The sequence below is a fragment of the Megascapheus bottae genome, chromosome 7, assembly GCF_031878675.1.
Source record: "Megascapheus bottae isolate mThoBot1 chromosome 7, mThoBot2.hap1, whole genome shotgun sequence".
Lineage (NCBI taxonomy): Eukaryota > Metazoa > Chordata > Mammalia > Rodentia > Geomyidae > Megascapheus > Megascapheus bottae.
This window is the reverse complement of record NC_143515.1, coordinates 74310880-74327139: the sequence shown is the minus strand read 5'-3', so window position 1 is coordinate 74327139 and position 16260 is coordinate 74310880. Positions and strand designations below refer to the sequence as shown.

Here is a 16260-nt window from a genome sequence, read left to right as displayed (position 1 = left end):
GATGCCACATAAAAGTTGGCTTCCATGGTTCAGGCTCTTGGAGATAAAACTCCAGTGCTACTTACTAATATCAAGAAAATTCTGTAGCTCTCTGGGATATGAGATTGAATGAGAACTCTCTGAACTCTACTGCACAATTGAATCCCAAAGTTGGGTAAGATTCATTTTTCCCCACAAGGAAACAAATTTATGTTCCCTTCCTAGGATTTCTGTCACTATTGTGCTATGAGCTAATCTTGGTGAAACAGAATATTAATTAAATATTAAAAGATAGTATGCAAGGCCACCTTTCTGGTTATAAATGAATATTCTGGCCCTAATGTATCAGCACAATCAAAACATCCATTTCCACCTGTTTTTATTTGCTTGTTTGACTGAATTCAAAGCAGCACAGAGTTATTATGCCACAGAAGCAATGTATATGAGAAACATCCTTTTCACCTCATTGCTTGCTGAAAAAAAGAAGTATCAGAATCATGGAAAACACTGTTTATTTGAAAATATGAGACACCAAATACGAAATAGAGTTAACATCGACATTGTCACTAGCACACACCCTTAAACCACCCACATGTCTTGGACACCTGTGCATGCACACACAAGAAAACTGATTGTTCAAGGACTCCTGATGCCTGGTGGACAGTATAAGAATTCGTCTCCCACAACAGCTCTGGAGTGAACCCAAGTCCCACCCCCTGTTAGTGATCACAGATGTTCAGCCCATCCTCCTGAACATCAGAGGCAACTACTGAAACCCCGGGTTTCTTCAAAATCCACGTCCTGGTGGTGAATATTGGCTTTGAGCCAGTTGCCTTAGTTAAACTAAAGCGGGCCAGTAGCCCCATGCATATATTTGGTCCCATGTGATAGAAAGTCTAATTAAAAATTATAAATGTGCTCAACTATTTATATATGTATATATATGTATATATATATATAATTTGACAGATAATCCCTAATATTTTCTCATTTAGCCAGCTGAAAGGCAGCTGTGGTATAAACACATGGCTTGGGTTCAAGTTGCTGAGTCTGTGCCTCAAGTGCCAAGTGGGCATGGTCAAGCCCTTCCTTTCGTTGCAACTTTCATCTTTTGATCTGAGGAAGGGGTAAAATGATCCCATGATGGTAAGCATTGGCTACCTCTATGTGCCATGACAAAGCAAGCCCAAACAAAGCTTGTGGCTGCCAAGTAGACCACCTCTGGAGCTGAATATTTAATGATTTGCTTGCCGTACAGTACCACAGTTTCTGGTTTCTGCCAAGTATTTTAGAATTCCTAGATTTGAAAAGGTCACAGTGACCATGTAGGATAATGCTGTCCTGATATAAAGAAGCTACATTCAAACAGCTGTACTTCTTGTATTTGAGAAGCTCTTAGGACAGAGGCCTCTCCTCTCTTTGTTGATTGACATTTACGTATACATCAGAGTCTCAATGATGACAATTAACTGTTCCTTGTTGAAACAAAACATTTATCTACCCCCTCTTCCCCTTTTATTAAAGGACTAAAAGGAATGTTGGCTGGTCACTCAATACCCAGAAGGCAATGGCCTCTTAGAGCTCAGTCTTTGGAATGTTGTGAATGATGCCAAACCCCGAAGTACCCAGACACAACCTCCTCCTGGATTACCATGCACAAGGAATGTCATTCCTTTTCTACCAGTGATGGTAACAACATAGGTCAGATTGAGGATTTCTTCACAAGGGTCCAGATCCATTCCATAGTATATACTAACAGGCTCCACGGTAGAAATGGAGGCGTATGGATTCAGGAGGGATTCCTCCTCGGATCCCAGATCAAACCATGTGACCACATTTTCTGGGTTTGAATAGGTCTCTAGGTGTCTTAAGTCAGCTCTGATCTGCAAGCCGGATGACTAAAAGCCTTATAAGATTGAAAATCAAGGCAGGTGTGACAAGGCTCAAGTCAATCTGCTTAAGAAGGAAGCATAAAGTAAAACAGGGTCAGCCCTCTTTATATTTGTGGCACTTGGCCTTATAGGGCTTTTGGACATCACCCATCTTCATTGCCCTCATTGCGAATGAGCTGAGATGCAGAGATTGGAACTGATTTTCCAAGATTTTCTACCTATGGCCTTCTTGTTTTAACAAGTTGGCATAAGAAGAAGCTGATTTATAAATGCCAGGTAACCAGAAAAATAAGCATTTCCTCTCTCTAAATTCCCTTAGTTTTCTGTGCCCTACATCTCTACTCTTAAATAGAAAAAAATTCTCTTTATTAGAAGGAGCTCTGTGCTCAGTTACTCAAGAGATAATCAGGAGGTCAGTAAATGTACCTATGATCTCAAGGTCAGGTCAAAGTCAGGGAAATTTCTGTCCCTGTAGAAAGAGTTTATATATACAGATTGTTCTGGAAGCATTTTTTTTCCCTCAAATACACTAGAGACAACAACTCTTGCAAGTCTAGCTGTAAGACCCATCTATCTATCCCTAACATTCCTTCCTGATTCCAAGGCAGGTGGATTCCCTTTTCAAAACTACAAGGGAACATTACAGGGATACAAATCCAGACAGAAAGAGGAAAATGCTGATTTTAATAAAAACACGTGCAGACAGAAAAACTGCACGCGGGTTTTGCAGGCTGAAGAAAGGGGAAGGGGCTGTGCTGAATGCGTAACACTTGTGTTTGCTTCTCCACATGCATTTTTCTTTTCTTAGATTCCTCTCTTCCTCTGTCAGGGTAACAGTTGTGTTTTTTGTATCTGAGCTGACACAGGAAATGAAATACTTTGTGTTTCAATAAACTATACTTCCCAGAAAGAATCTAGAATTAAAATACTACGACAAACTATCATGAATTTCTGAGTGTTACAGGTGTTGTTAAAGGACTCCAGTAGCCAAGATCAAAGTTTCTAAATTTGGCCTTTGGAGAAAGGGGTGAGGAGGGGGTGGGGATTCATTTGAGACATCAAAGGCAAGGCTCTCAAGTCAATTTATGTTCTGCTGGGTTGAGTCAGTCAGGATACAAATTAAGGTCCATATATTTCAGTGACAAAAAGGAAATGGTTATGTAAATACACAAGTATTAACATCAATCTGTATTAAATTATGTAAACATATACATCTTCTGAGGTCAGCACACAGATCCTCTTTTTGGAGTGTGGGGTTCTACTGAAGCATTGCTCGAATCTGTTTGGAAGTCGACTCATCATTCAAGTGCTTTGTAGTGAACCTGGTGGAAACAGAAGGTCAGTGAGTAAATAGGGCTTGCAAAAGTATCTAGGAGTTACTCACCAGCCATCTTTACCTCTGGGGAAAAATTGGTATTTTGCAGACTTGTTTCTTTAGACAAAGAGCCACACTTCAGTGCTCTCTGTATTCTCAGAGTTAATATTTCCTCCTTTCTTCCAAAGGCAATTTGCATGATTTTTTCCCCTACTAACCAAATAATTACATAGAGGAGATACCATGAATCTAATTTTCAAGGGAGATAGACTTCACAGGACTGGGTGTAGAATTTCAACTACTACCCTTGCTGAGTGATCAGTGTCAAAATATGACCAACCAGTGGCTCATACCTGTAATCCCAGCAATTTAGAAGGCTGATCTGAGATCCTGTGCAAAGCCAGCCTGGACCAACAGATCTGAGAAACTTTTATTTCCAATTGCTCAGGAAAAAAAAAAGAGTGTAGGTGGAGGTGTAGCTAAAGTGGTAGAGAGGCAGCTTTGAGCAAGAAAGTTAAGCAACAGCACAAGATCCTGAGTTCAATCCCCCAAAGCAACACGCGCACACACACACACACACACACACACACACACACAAATTTCAAAATGTGGATATCCCAAATTTAAACTTTCTTTGTTGTCTACTTTTGCAGCAATGTTCATCCTCATTACGAACACAAGAGGGCACAAATGCAGGGGGAAATACAAAAATTTGCTTCACTCTTCCATCTCCCATTAGTCTGACACAGAACCATTTGTGCAATGGAATGGGAAGAATTACCATGTTACAAAATACCTTGACCACACTCCATGGAAGTTGCCATTTGCTTAAAATTACATTTCAGATGAAGTTATTGCCTTAATTTTACATATGAGGAAACAAAGATTCAAAGAGACTAAATGTCCTACTGTAGGTCACAAAGTTGAGCCTTCTGATCTGTGAGCAATTTGTGATTTCAATTTAGATGTCTATAGTTCCTTCAAAAGCCTAGGAGACACAAATTCCAATACTCATGGGCTCATGGCCTAGCATATAGTACCCTGATCTTTTAAAAAATTTATTTTAATGTATAGAGGAGTTACAGTTATATTTGCCAGACAGAAGGTGCATTATTTCTCACACATTGATACCCCTTCTCATGTTTTTGTCCCTATTTCCCTTCCCCAGCCCCTCCCCTGAGTGACTGTTGTTCTTAATGTACTATGCTTTTCTCTCTTTTCTTCTGTTGACGTTTGGTTAATCTCATATTGTTACAGTATCTTACTTTGTTACCTGGTATATTATATATGTTTTTATTTGTTTATTTGAAATAGGAGGGGGAAAATGTACCCTGATCTTGAAGAAATTTTGCTAGAATGAACAAAACTTGGAATTTAAGAAATTCACATTAAAGCATTTTGTACAGAAGCCAGTCTGGTATAAAATGATCACCAGTGGGAAGTATTATGGGTTAGTTAGGGAATTTGTGAGGTTCTTATGTTAACTTAATTATTTTTTTGCCAGTCTTGGGGCTTGAAATGAGGGCCTGACCACTGCCAATGAGCTTTCTCAAGGATAGAGCTTTACCACTTGAGCCACAGCACCATTTCCAGCTTTTTCTTTGTATGTGGCACTGAGGAATTGAACCTGGGTCTTTGTGCATACTAGGCAAGCATTCTACCAGTAGGCCAAACTCCCGCCGGTTCTTACGTTAATAGTACATGCATTCTATCTATCAGCCTTATGTTGTAAATTGCAGGGATTCAGTGAGACACTGTGTTTAGAGGTGGAATGTAAAATCTGAGATGAAATACCATTGATCTGTTCACTCTGTCTTAATAAACAGACGGAATGTGTAACACTGAGTGAAACAGAGGGAAATGAAGCTGGGTCTACCAGCTTTCCAGATTGCAGTCCAGCATTGGGATAATTTACACACTAGTCCAATTCAATGCATTTCTGTACACACATCACAGCTAAGAAAACTAGAATCCCTCCTTTCTTAAGGCGGCTGAAGGACATGCATCCTTTGGAAGAATAAAGGCATCTGGGCATTACTGTTACCAGTAAGGTGCTGAGATGAGCCACAGCTGCTCAGATACTTAGGTATCCAACCTAAGGGTTGAAACACGGTATATACATGCTTTTGTACAGCTTGTATTTATTTATGTCTAAATGTAGTCCACTGTGTGTCAGCATATTGCAAGAGTCTCAGATTCTGTGGATCTTCTAGATTACTTTAGAGAAAAAAACCTACTGAATACAAAATGGGTGCCTGCACATTAACCAAGAGATTTGATTCACGTGGACTGTGTCCGGGTCTGAGAATCAATGTCTCCAGAAACTCTACACATCAGCTTCATATGGGGAATTGGGAAATAAGACCAGGGGATCTCTTGTTTTGAAGAGCTTCTAGAATCCACAAGGTGAAAAGGCCAACAACCAGGCTCATGGGCCTTATGCAATCACTCAGAGTCAGGTACACATCCTCGCTTGTCATTCAGTACAGAATGTTAGACAAGTTGTTTGACTTCTCTACATCTCAGTTTATCCCTTCTGTAAAACGGGAATGATGAATGTGCTGTTGAGGGAAAGGGTGCTGGAAAGAGTAGACGCGTTAGAAGACTGAAGAGCTAAGCTCTTGGATTCTTGGTCTCCAATGGAGGTAAGGCTGATTGCCTGTGTCAGTCTACAACACAATCCACTCACCTGAGGGCATTCAGCAATCCTTCCACACTGTCCGGAGCCTGTTCCTTCAATACCTTTATACAGCCTTTCATCTAGCAAGAAAAAGCACAATGGTTGGTTAGTGTCCTCGAAATCCAGTCCATCCTAGTGTCTATCATAATGGCAGATATGAAATTCAAACACATAAAAGCTTATATAGAGTTTGTGCTGCATCGGTGCAATCATAGGCAAGGAACAGAGGGAATGGAGACCCTGAGGGTGAAGAGGGAAATCTCTGAAATCTGATGGAGGACAGTTCTAGGTTTCTGACTTCTCCACTGGGTAGGAGAATGGGGAAGTACTTGAAAGTAGAGAACGAAGAAAGACAGATGGGGAAAGGCAATTCATTGGTTTGGGGCTAGCCATGGTCCAGACCACAGGAAGTGGGGTCTGGAATTATAAGAACGTTTCATAAGAATCTAAAAATATTTGAAAACATTCTGTCACTCCGTGTTGGTACACAAATTAATATCCATTGGAGTCTTGGTGATTTTGCTCTAATGATTCCGTCTTTCCAAACTACTCTTCATTCCCTTTGTCCATTTGGGGAAATTCTATACCTTCTTCAAGATTACTTCAAATATCACCCGATCTCTGTCCCTAAGCAGAATGGGTTTTCCCTTTACCTGGGTTTCTGGATCTCTGCAAACTACAGCACAATTTTTGTGAAACTTTACACGGGACTACTTCAAGACCGCATAAATCAACACTTGTCTCTTCCCAGTGTGTGCGGATGCCTTAAGGACTTATAAATCCAGTGCCTAAAACTGTTGGCTAAGAAGCAAACAGGTGTTTGGGAGAAGACTCTTCATATTATCAGAAAAAAGGACCCATCTCAAATATGCGCTGTGCTTAGTAAACTCGACACATTTTTAGATGTACAGGCAAAGTTCAATATCAAGAATCCCTTTTTACCTGAATGGATACAGCCTTCAAAACTCTACAGTTGAAGGTTAATATCATACAGCATCTCAACAGAGACACTCAGCAAATGATGCGTAGCCAAGCCTGTCAATGGTTATGGGTATAAAGCATAGTTGTATCCAGCCTATTTTAAATTGCAGACTCTGTGATAAATTAAAGAACAGCTATGGTAAATGAAAATGTCTTATGGATGCCATGTAACCAACTCGGTTTATAGTTGAATGATACTTATGGAACTATTTATACTTACTGATAAAATATCTGATTGATTATATGTCTGAAAATGCCGAAGCAGTCAACAAATTTGTTGGCATGAACATAAATTTATAACATATTGTTGTGCAAAATTGCAAAACATAATTTGCTAAGCAAACTCACATGTAAAGAGAAGGGACATAATTGCTGAAATACTAATAGTGTTCAGGATTATGTTAAGGTTATTTGAGATTAATTTAATTTTATATATATTAATTTCCCACATTTCAAAGCATTTTTATAATAAATATTTGTTCTCTTAGCAAATAGGTATAATTACCATAGAAGTCATAATTTTATGAAGAATTAGGCATGGCTATGCTAATGAGTCTAGGACCTCAAAATGCTAATTCAAGCTACATTTTTCATGTATAAATCTCCTTCCATTCTCCAGGTGCCTTCTAGGCATCTAGAATTTATGTTGATAGCTCTGTTTGTGCAGTGTGTCACCCTGCCTGAGCCATGCCACCGTAAGGGTTCAACGATCCTATTCTGCACTTAGAAAGTTTTATATGGAAGGCACTATTGGGTTGGTTGCACTATTTGGCAGCAAATTCTGGAGCAAGAGTGGGATGTGAATTCTGAAATTAAGAGGAAAGCACCTAGATAACCAAGTCATTCACTCATTCCTTCAGGAAAGGCTCTACAGAGCATCTACCAAGTGTCATTCATATCCAATGTGAGCCAGATACCATGCCAGGTAGTTGAGCAGACATCAGATAAGACTGATCATGACCCTTATCCTGGTCAAAATCTTAGAGACTCTGGGAGGGTCAGAAACTACAAACTGGTAAGTGCCCTGAGGACCAGAGGAGAAAGAATGCACTAGATCTGCAGTGCAAAGGAAATGTGTTCTTTGTTGAGACCAACCCTTGAGGAGTGGAGAGGAGGAAAAATGGACTATCAGGGCAAGCTCCTTTATGTGCAGGCTTCTAGTCACATGACAAGAAAGGCAGACGACTCAGTGGGACAGCAGGTATGGAGATACAGAAAAAAAATCTGGACGGTCATTGGTAGATAGAAGATAGAAAAGACACATTGGCAGGACACAGCAGGTCAATGCAGTACAGTGTGCAACTAAGGGCCGGTCATCTATTAGCTCCACTGAGGTCAAGCATGTCAGCCTTTCAGTATTCCATGTATATGAGGCTGCTGATCTCTTGATACACATGTGAGAAAGAGTGGTGTTCTTGCTGGGAGAACAGTGCCTAGAACAGGACTCTCTCTGGGGGCCCAGAAGCCGGAGAAAGAGAATCAGAGCATATCCAGTGGCATTCCTGAGCCCACTGGCAAATGGCAGTGCATGGCTGTTCTTACGTCAATCTTGGATGTCTTGCAGAATGCTCCCACTGGGTGCACATGGTCGTAGAGAATGATGACACCCACCATCACCCGCATGCAGAACATCAGCGTTTCTTCACTCGTGAACCTGCTTCTGTACTCCCTGAAAGACACAGACGCAGAATACAGGCATCACTTCCAGGTGGGGACATGGGCTCTTTGGAGTCCACACTGGCTTCTTCTCTAATTTCCCCTGGAGAACCATCGCAGGCCTGTAACAACTGAGCAAATATGCTCTTGAGGAGAGTAACGATGGCAATTCTCCTCGAATCTATCCAACCGGCAATTCAGTGCAAAAATAAGGTAAATTAGAGGGCAGTAAATTTCCTTCCCTTCTGCCCTTCAGCGGCCAGCTCGTCATGTACATCACTCCCCCACCCATCAATCTTGAATATTTTATAGCAGGTCCCTCTGGCTGTCCAAGATTATAGAGAATAATGGCTTCATTACAGAGGAAAAGAATCAGGCTCATTTCTACAGAATGGCTATCATGACTCCAGTCAGAGTAACTTCTTTTGTTAAGACACAGGCTGCAGATGGAACCGGATTGGCAAAGATGCCTCAAAGAAATTAGGTACTATTCATTGACCTGAGAGAATGTGTGCAGTTTGAATTTTGTTCACTTACCTTCATAGGGAGCCTCATGATTAGGATAATTAAGGCCAATTGTAGAGGCTTTCTTGGCATCTATTTCATTAGGAAATGGCCCCACAATGAAGATGATTACTATTCCTGACTTGGAATAAATCATCTTAACTTTGGTATAAGTGAAATATTTGAAATTAATGCCCTCTTACAGTTGAGCAGAACATCACATTTTCTAAAGCACTCTTGACACCTTTGCCCTTCCAGGCACTCTGCAAATTGGATGGTATGATGGGAACTTCAATAGAGGAAGAAAGCAAGGAGGCCCAGGGATGTTAGATCACTCATTTGCAGGCACAGTAGGGGAACAGACATAAGTGGACCCTAGACTTTGAGTGTAGATTTTCCCATAACTATACTGTGTCTTTCTCAACCATCTTAACTTTCTTTAAAACCTAGTGCCTAGAAACTACTAATGGTTCAGGTATAGGGAAACTGCAGAGGAGGGGGGAAGGGAAAGGGGATACAGAGACAGAGAGGCAGAGAAAAAAGAGACAGAAAGAGATCAAAGTGGGAGAGAGAGACAGAGAGAGAGAAAGAGAGAGGGGGGAGGGAAAGAGTGAGAGGGAGAGAGGGAAAGAGGGGGAAATGATCACCTGTGTAACCATCTTACCATCTACTTTTGGTTCTACAATTCAAATCTTGTCTGTAATATGTTTGCAATAAGGTTCTGTAATGACACAGGACACATATTAGTGCTTTATGAAACTGAAGCAGATACCTCAGAGGTAACCTTTGACATCTGATATATGTACAACTCCATATGTACCAATGGAACATGCTGTCATAATCACCTCATCATTTCACCATCATCCACCTTATCATCCTCATCCCCACAGCCCCCATCCCTGGGTATGCCTCGGGCACCACTTACGGAGTTTCCAGCATGACTTTACAGACACTGGTCATTGTGCTGAGGCAGTCTGTGGTGTTCTCTATTGGCAGGGTTTTGTTCTAAACGGGAAATACACATATACATTAGCCTTGATAGCAATTTTTTATGCGCAGTTAAGGAAAAGAGTGCCCGACTGCACGAATTCACTGACTTCGGAGACAAAGTGCATCGTGGCATTGCTAAGAGTTTTCAGCATTGGCGTGGCTTCTGCATAGAAGAGGGACATCCGGTTGGCCATCTCATTATTAACTTCATTCTCGATGTCCAGCTGATGAAAAGAAGACAGAAAGCAAAAATGAAAAAAACCATGGCCCCAAATGCCCCTGAAGTCAAATGCCATCCTCTGGATATTGAATCATAAGCAGCTATCTTCCCTTTGAGCCCTGCTCATCAGTCATGGAGAAAGGTGCTGAGGAAGGGAGATCCTGAGACTCACATGCATGTTATTGATGCGGTTGCGACTGATTGTTCTTCTGTAGTAGCTAAAGTCATTCTGAATGGCAGGATTCCTCATCTGAAATTTACAAGAGAAGGCCATCTCTCAGCATCAGGTGGGAGAGAAGCATTAGACACACAGACAGCAGATTTTGTAAATACGCTGAAATGTCTCTTAGTCATGCAAGAGTCAAAGAAACTTCTGGTTAAAAAAACGTTTCAAAACTTCATCAGTCTAAAGAATGTCCCATTTTAATTATAGGCAAAGTATATTCAGGCAAAGCATATTTGTTCCCAATAAGGAACAGACACTTGAAAAGATCTGCTCTTATTTCATTTGAGTATCTCCAAATAAATCATCATCTTAAGTTACCTTAAGCACATGAAATGCAAACACTCACTATCTTACATGTCTCTCAGGGGTGTCCTCCCACCCCACAGCTCAGACAGGAGGGATTTAAACAGTGGTACTGTGACACGTTTGCAGTGCCTTTGTCCTGACCTTAAGCTCATCGAATCGAAGTGTAAAATGTAGAATTTCTGCAAACTCCTTTGCCAGGGCCTGTTCCCGTTCCAGGTGCTGGGTTGGTGTATAGGGTGGACAGGTGAGAGATTCCAATAAACTCTGAAGAGCTTTCTCTGAAAGTCAAAGAGATCCATATCTTTATTTCAGGTATCCCACAGAGATGCTTCAACAACTGCCATCAGCCTCATATGACAACTCTCGTGGGTGTCTCCATCTCATGTGTCTCTACCCCATCGTGGATATGGAGTCTTTCTCAGGTTAGCTCACACAGGTTTAGTTTCAGTCCAGACACAGTGAGAATTTCGTGAAGATGTTTATGTATCATCCTGCGTATGATATGAGCACCACTCAACATACGAGGATGAGATGAAGCAGCAGCTTTGGATACCTGGGTCGGATCACCTGTTCCACAGATAAGAATTCCTCTGCACCAACACTGAACCTCGTTCTAGGAATTCTTTCTACCAATTGTCAGTGTACTTCCATCACTGTTCTTACAACAATCCTATTCTTCACACCTGACTGTTTCTAAACATTCTCTAAGTTATTTTATTTCTATGTGTTTCTTGTGTTCATCTAAGCTAGTCCTCTCTCACAGGGCTTAATACACTATGGCTAATAAACTGAATCTGGTCCATTACTGTTTTTGCAAATGAAGTTTTATGAAAGGACAGATCTGTTCATTCCTTCTTGTCCTGAGTAGAACTACAATGGGAGAGTCTGAGGAGATGGGAAACACATAGACATGCTTTAAGATATGAATTACTATCTAGTACTTTCAGAGAAACTTGACAATGCTATCTCTGCACGTCCTTTGTATCCATATATAAATTAGGGGCACACACACGCTCCCTGTGCCTTTCATGGCATCTTGGTAAAACATGTCTGCTTAGGGAGACAGGATGCTTTAGAGGCAGTCAGCCGCACACCTGGTCTGCTCGGAGTGGTGAATTTTTATCCTGTTGCGCTGAACCTGGGACCTTGGAGTTTCAGGTGAGTTCTGACACACATTTTGAGGAAAACAGGGGGAGCGCTTGGTTTCTCTTCTATTTGAAAAATCAAAAGAAATCCCCTTTACTTAGGAAATTGGCTTGGTGCATTGAAGGATTCCTCCTAGTCTTAGCTTTTAGTCTTCCCAAGATCAGAGTATGTTAATTTCTGTTTTCTGGCTAAAATGTGGCACTTATTTCATGGCAAGAGTAGAGTAGACTATAACTATACCTCTGTTTCCTTTCCAAATACACTGCATTAAGTAGTGAACTCTTACATCGATTTCCTGTTGGGGACAGTGATTGCACCAGGTAAGGTACCTTGTTCCTACCATCATTCTGGAATTTGCTGTCACTCCATCCCTGTACAGCTCTGAATTTGTTCTTCAAGCTTTCGTATTTTACTACTTTGCATTTATCTCATGACTCTAACCAACTAAGTTTTGGGTGGATCAGCAGGTAACCTTTAATTTCCAAATTTATCACGGATGAGATCAACCTACTGTTAACTACAAAGAGTGGGGCAGAGCTTAGCATGAGATGAAGGGAAACCCATTCTTCAGGTACTAACAGAGACATTCCCAGTGATAGAAAGGGAAGAAAGATGATGGGGGATTGAAAGAAATGAGACTAACAAGAGTTGTCCACAAATGGCCTCATAAAACAGAGTGGATGGCTGCAGTATATTTTCCAATACACTAAATTGTTCCTGCTACCTGACAAAACAGAATTTCACATGCATGGAGGTGATAAACACACTCACCTAGCCGTATGGAAAACTCGTAGAACCTCTTTAGCCTCACAACCAGAGGACATACTGCATTCCATGCTTTTTCTTGAAGCTGAATGTCATTGGGATTTTGAATTGCCTACAAAGAACACAGAAGAATGGTCTATTTTAAGAACAGTAATAAGCATCTCATTAAAGTACCCTAAGATGGAGAAAGGATTTCAGTTTAAAAAATTGCAATTTTTGTGCACTTTGTGAATGAGTGTTATTTTGATTGACAAATATTCACTGAACTGTCCCCCTAAGAGGCTTATTTTGAAAGGGAATTTTAGTACTTGACCACAATGCAAGTGTCTGTACAGGTAGATCTGTGCTATCTCACCCATTTCTTCATCTTAAATATAAAAACAGAACATGTGAGTTCTCCATTAGCATTTGATTTTTCTGAAGTTGAGCTATGGTTTGTTATAAAGGGTAGATTATATGTTGTCCTTTCTCTAAATCATACACTATATTCTTGTCAGTCTCTGTTACCTAAATCACCTAAATTAAATGATGACTTCTGCTTAAAGAAAGCACACTTAGACTGGCTACCAGAGGTTCACTTCTATAATACAAGCTATTTGGGAGGTACAATTAGAAGGATTGAGGTCAAAGGTCAGCCTGGGCAAAAAATTCGTGACACTACCCCTACCCACACACCTTAACCAATAACTGGGTGATTCAGTAGTATGTATATGTCTTGACAGCTACAGAGCATTTGCGTAACAAGTGTGAAACCCTGAGTTGAAACCCAGTACCATTATAAAACAAAAAGAAAACCTGCGTAAGAGATTAGTGTTTTCTGAGCAGTGTAGTCTTGTCTGGGTCTTGGCTTGTGATGATGGTGTACTCTTCTCAGAGGATTGGTGGGTGTGATCTGGGTAAGCATGCATATGTGTGCATACGTGTGCAAGCATGTGCACTCATAAAGACATGTGTCTGTGTGTGCTGACATTTCCAGCAGAGCGTACTGCCCCCAAATTCAACAGTATATGCCTACAGTTCTCAGTTACTGCAGAGCTGAGGTGGAACGATCACTTGAGTCAAAGGCTTTAAGATCCATCATGGCAACATAGCAAGAAACCCCATCTCAAAGGAACAAAAAAGAAAACAAAGCAAGAATCTTAATGCTTTTAAGTAAAAAGAGAGTCTAATTTTTTTCTCCTTAAAGGAATTATGAATTCTGAGAAGTCAAACAGACCATTTTATTCCATGCTTATTAATTTTTTTTCTGAAAAAAGACTTGAATTCAAAGTCTCCTGCTTGCTCTTGGTCAACTGGTGCTCTACTATGTGAGGCAGACCCCCTCTCTGGCTTCTTGTTGGTCATTTTGGAGATAGACTCTCACAGACTTTCTGCCCAGGCTGGCTTTGAACAGTCATCCTCAGCATCTTAGTCTCCTGAGCAGCTAGTAGGGTTGAGCTATCAATGTCTGGCTTTTCTTTCTTTGTAATTGATAACATAAGACATTGAAGACCACCGGTACCTGGAGTCTACTGAAAGCAAGATGGTTTATAGCTGCTGTTTTCCCATTGCACAGGCTGTGGGAAATACATCACCCCAGACCTCCTGATTCAACTGTTATTCAGTCGTTACATGTCTATTTCTCATAAATGAAGTAATCTATTGGCATCTGTTGGAATGTGAATTTTCACCAAATGATAATCTGAGTTGAGAATGGCTAACACTCTATGCTGTCTACATCTCTGTGTGCTCAGGTTAATGTACCAGAACTAAAAGGAGCCATTTGTACATTTTCTTAAATGACAAGTTATGCATCTGGACTTTCCTAATACTCTAGGAAATACCAGGAATATGAATCCTTGAGCGCGTGCGTGCGCGTGCGCGCGTGCGTGTGTGTGTATGTGTGTGGTTTTCTCTTTTTCCTTTCAGGATGCTGTCAGATCACAATTGTTGGCGTACATCTCGGATCTCAGGACCAGCGCCTTTGTAAGCCTGTAGGTCTGTAAGGATGCTCTCAGAATCCTGGAGGACAGCGCTGATCTGGTTCCATATTTCTCTCTCTCCTTCTGTGGGCTGCGCATCTAGGTGGCAGGGAAATAAGAGACACAGAGGGCTGGTGTTTATAAAACTGCTTTCAAAGGATCACTGATCAGGTCTTCCTGTTACACAATCCTGTCTCCTCCCTGCAGGTTTGGTCCTTACTCTTTAACATAACAAGCAACTAAGACAAGATAACTGACACATTGTCAGCCCATGACTCAGATCAGGATATCTAATGATCATTGCACATACCTTTAATAGCACATTAGAATCATTCTGGGGATTCATTTGTTAACTTATTTATATAGAAAACCTGTTCTTATACACCTACTATATGTACAGGATAGGAGAAAATATAAATATTATCTTGGAATCCATTTTACTTAAAATAAAAAATCATTTTTCATATTAAAAATATAACTTTGATTATGGTAAAATACACATTAAATAAAATTTACTTAAACATTTTCTTGTGCAGTGCTGCTGTTTTTAACTCAGAGTTTTACACTCATATTTGGCTTTTCTGCTTAAAACTGGCATGTTTCCACTGGAACCACACCTTGGCTTCTAGGCTTTTGGTAACTGGTTGGAGATAAAGAGTCTCATGAATTTTGCTGCCTGGCCTAACTTTCAACTGTGATACTCAGATCTCAGCTTCATGAGTAGCTAGGATTGTAGGCATGAGCCACCATGCCCAGCTGAAAACTCAGTTTTTTAGACCACCTGTTCTTTGGTCTTAACCATGACCATTGCCTACAAAAAGAAATGACAAGTTTAAGCTAACACAGAAATGAAGGGAATACACAATGGCCTCCTCAAGCTCTTCAGTGAATTCTGATTGCACCTCAGAATATATCTAGATTCTTGTTCCCAGAGGAATTTTGTAGAGGCTGATAGGTGGAGGTTGAAAGGTGAGAAATATTTAGTCTGTTTTCTCCCACAATTGCATAAAATAGGTTAGATGCTGGAACTGCCAGAGAACTATATGCTTCAGGTAAAACAAAGGCACTACTCTGGGAGGGAGGGGAAGATAACATCTCATAAATTTCCTTGTTCAAGTGTTCAGATCTTGAGATGCTGGAAGCTTCCAAGAGATCTGACTAAATGGAAAAACGAAAGCAGAGCTGCGGCTGGTCTCATACTTCTCTATCCCAATCAGTTTAAATCTTCATTTTCATCAGTCTTGTGGGAGAATAAATGGCTTATCTTGCAAGGGGCTATGCACTTGTGTTATGGTCACTAGTGTTATCATAGAAGATAAAATATGTCATCCGCAGATAGATAAAAAAAAAGTGGGCTGTGGCCTGTTAACAAAGGTCCAGCTATTTAGCTCACTGGTTTTTAGATTATTTACCAGGTGCTGCCTGAGATGTAAGAAATTCATAGAATTTCCTGGGAGAAGGAAGAGTGATGTGAATCACTGCATAGCAATTCTCAAAAAAAAAAGAGGGTAAAGAAAAGAAGACTTATAGACCTACATGAGTATCCAGACACTTTGCAGGCTCTATCATCTAGACATGAAAAGATTTCATCTAGGAAATGGGGTCAAAATGAAGCTTATGTATATCAGGGCTCAGAAAG

At 40.6% G+C, this 16260-nt stretch overlaps 1 protein-coding gene across 3 annotated transcripts in view; it reads right to left on the bottom strand.

The window, feature by feature from the left end:
* Positions 1 to 474: 474 nt before the first annotated feature.
* The window catches only part of Cyria (CYFIP related Rac1 interactor A), an 89871-nt gene continuing 74085 nt past the window's right edge, over positions 475 to 16260 (bottom strand). For all 3 annotated transcript variants that reach the window (XM_090337426.1, XM_090337427.1, XM_090337428.1), the window contains 9 exons: positions 14599 to 14720; positions 12667 to 12772; positions 10891 to 11027; positions 10390 to 10467; positions 10105 to 10221; positions 9933 to 10012; positions 8390 to 8516; positions 5876 to 5946; positions 475 to 3193 (listed from right to left, as the gene is read on the bottom strand). In XM_090337426.1, the coding sequence (XP_090193552.1) occupies positions 3130 to 3193; positions 5876 to 5946; positions 8390 to 8516; positions 9933 to 10012; positions 10105 to 10221; positions 10390 to 10467; positions 10891 to 11027; positions 12667 to 12772; positions 14599 to 14720 (902 nt within the window). In that variant the 3' untranslated portion in view covers positions 475 to 3129. The remainder of the gene's footprint in view (positions 3194 to 5875; positions 5947 to 8389; positions 8517 to 9932; positions 10013 to 10104; positions 10222 to 10389; positions 10468 to 10890; positions 11028 to 12666; positions 12773 to 14598; positions 14721 to 16260) is intronic.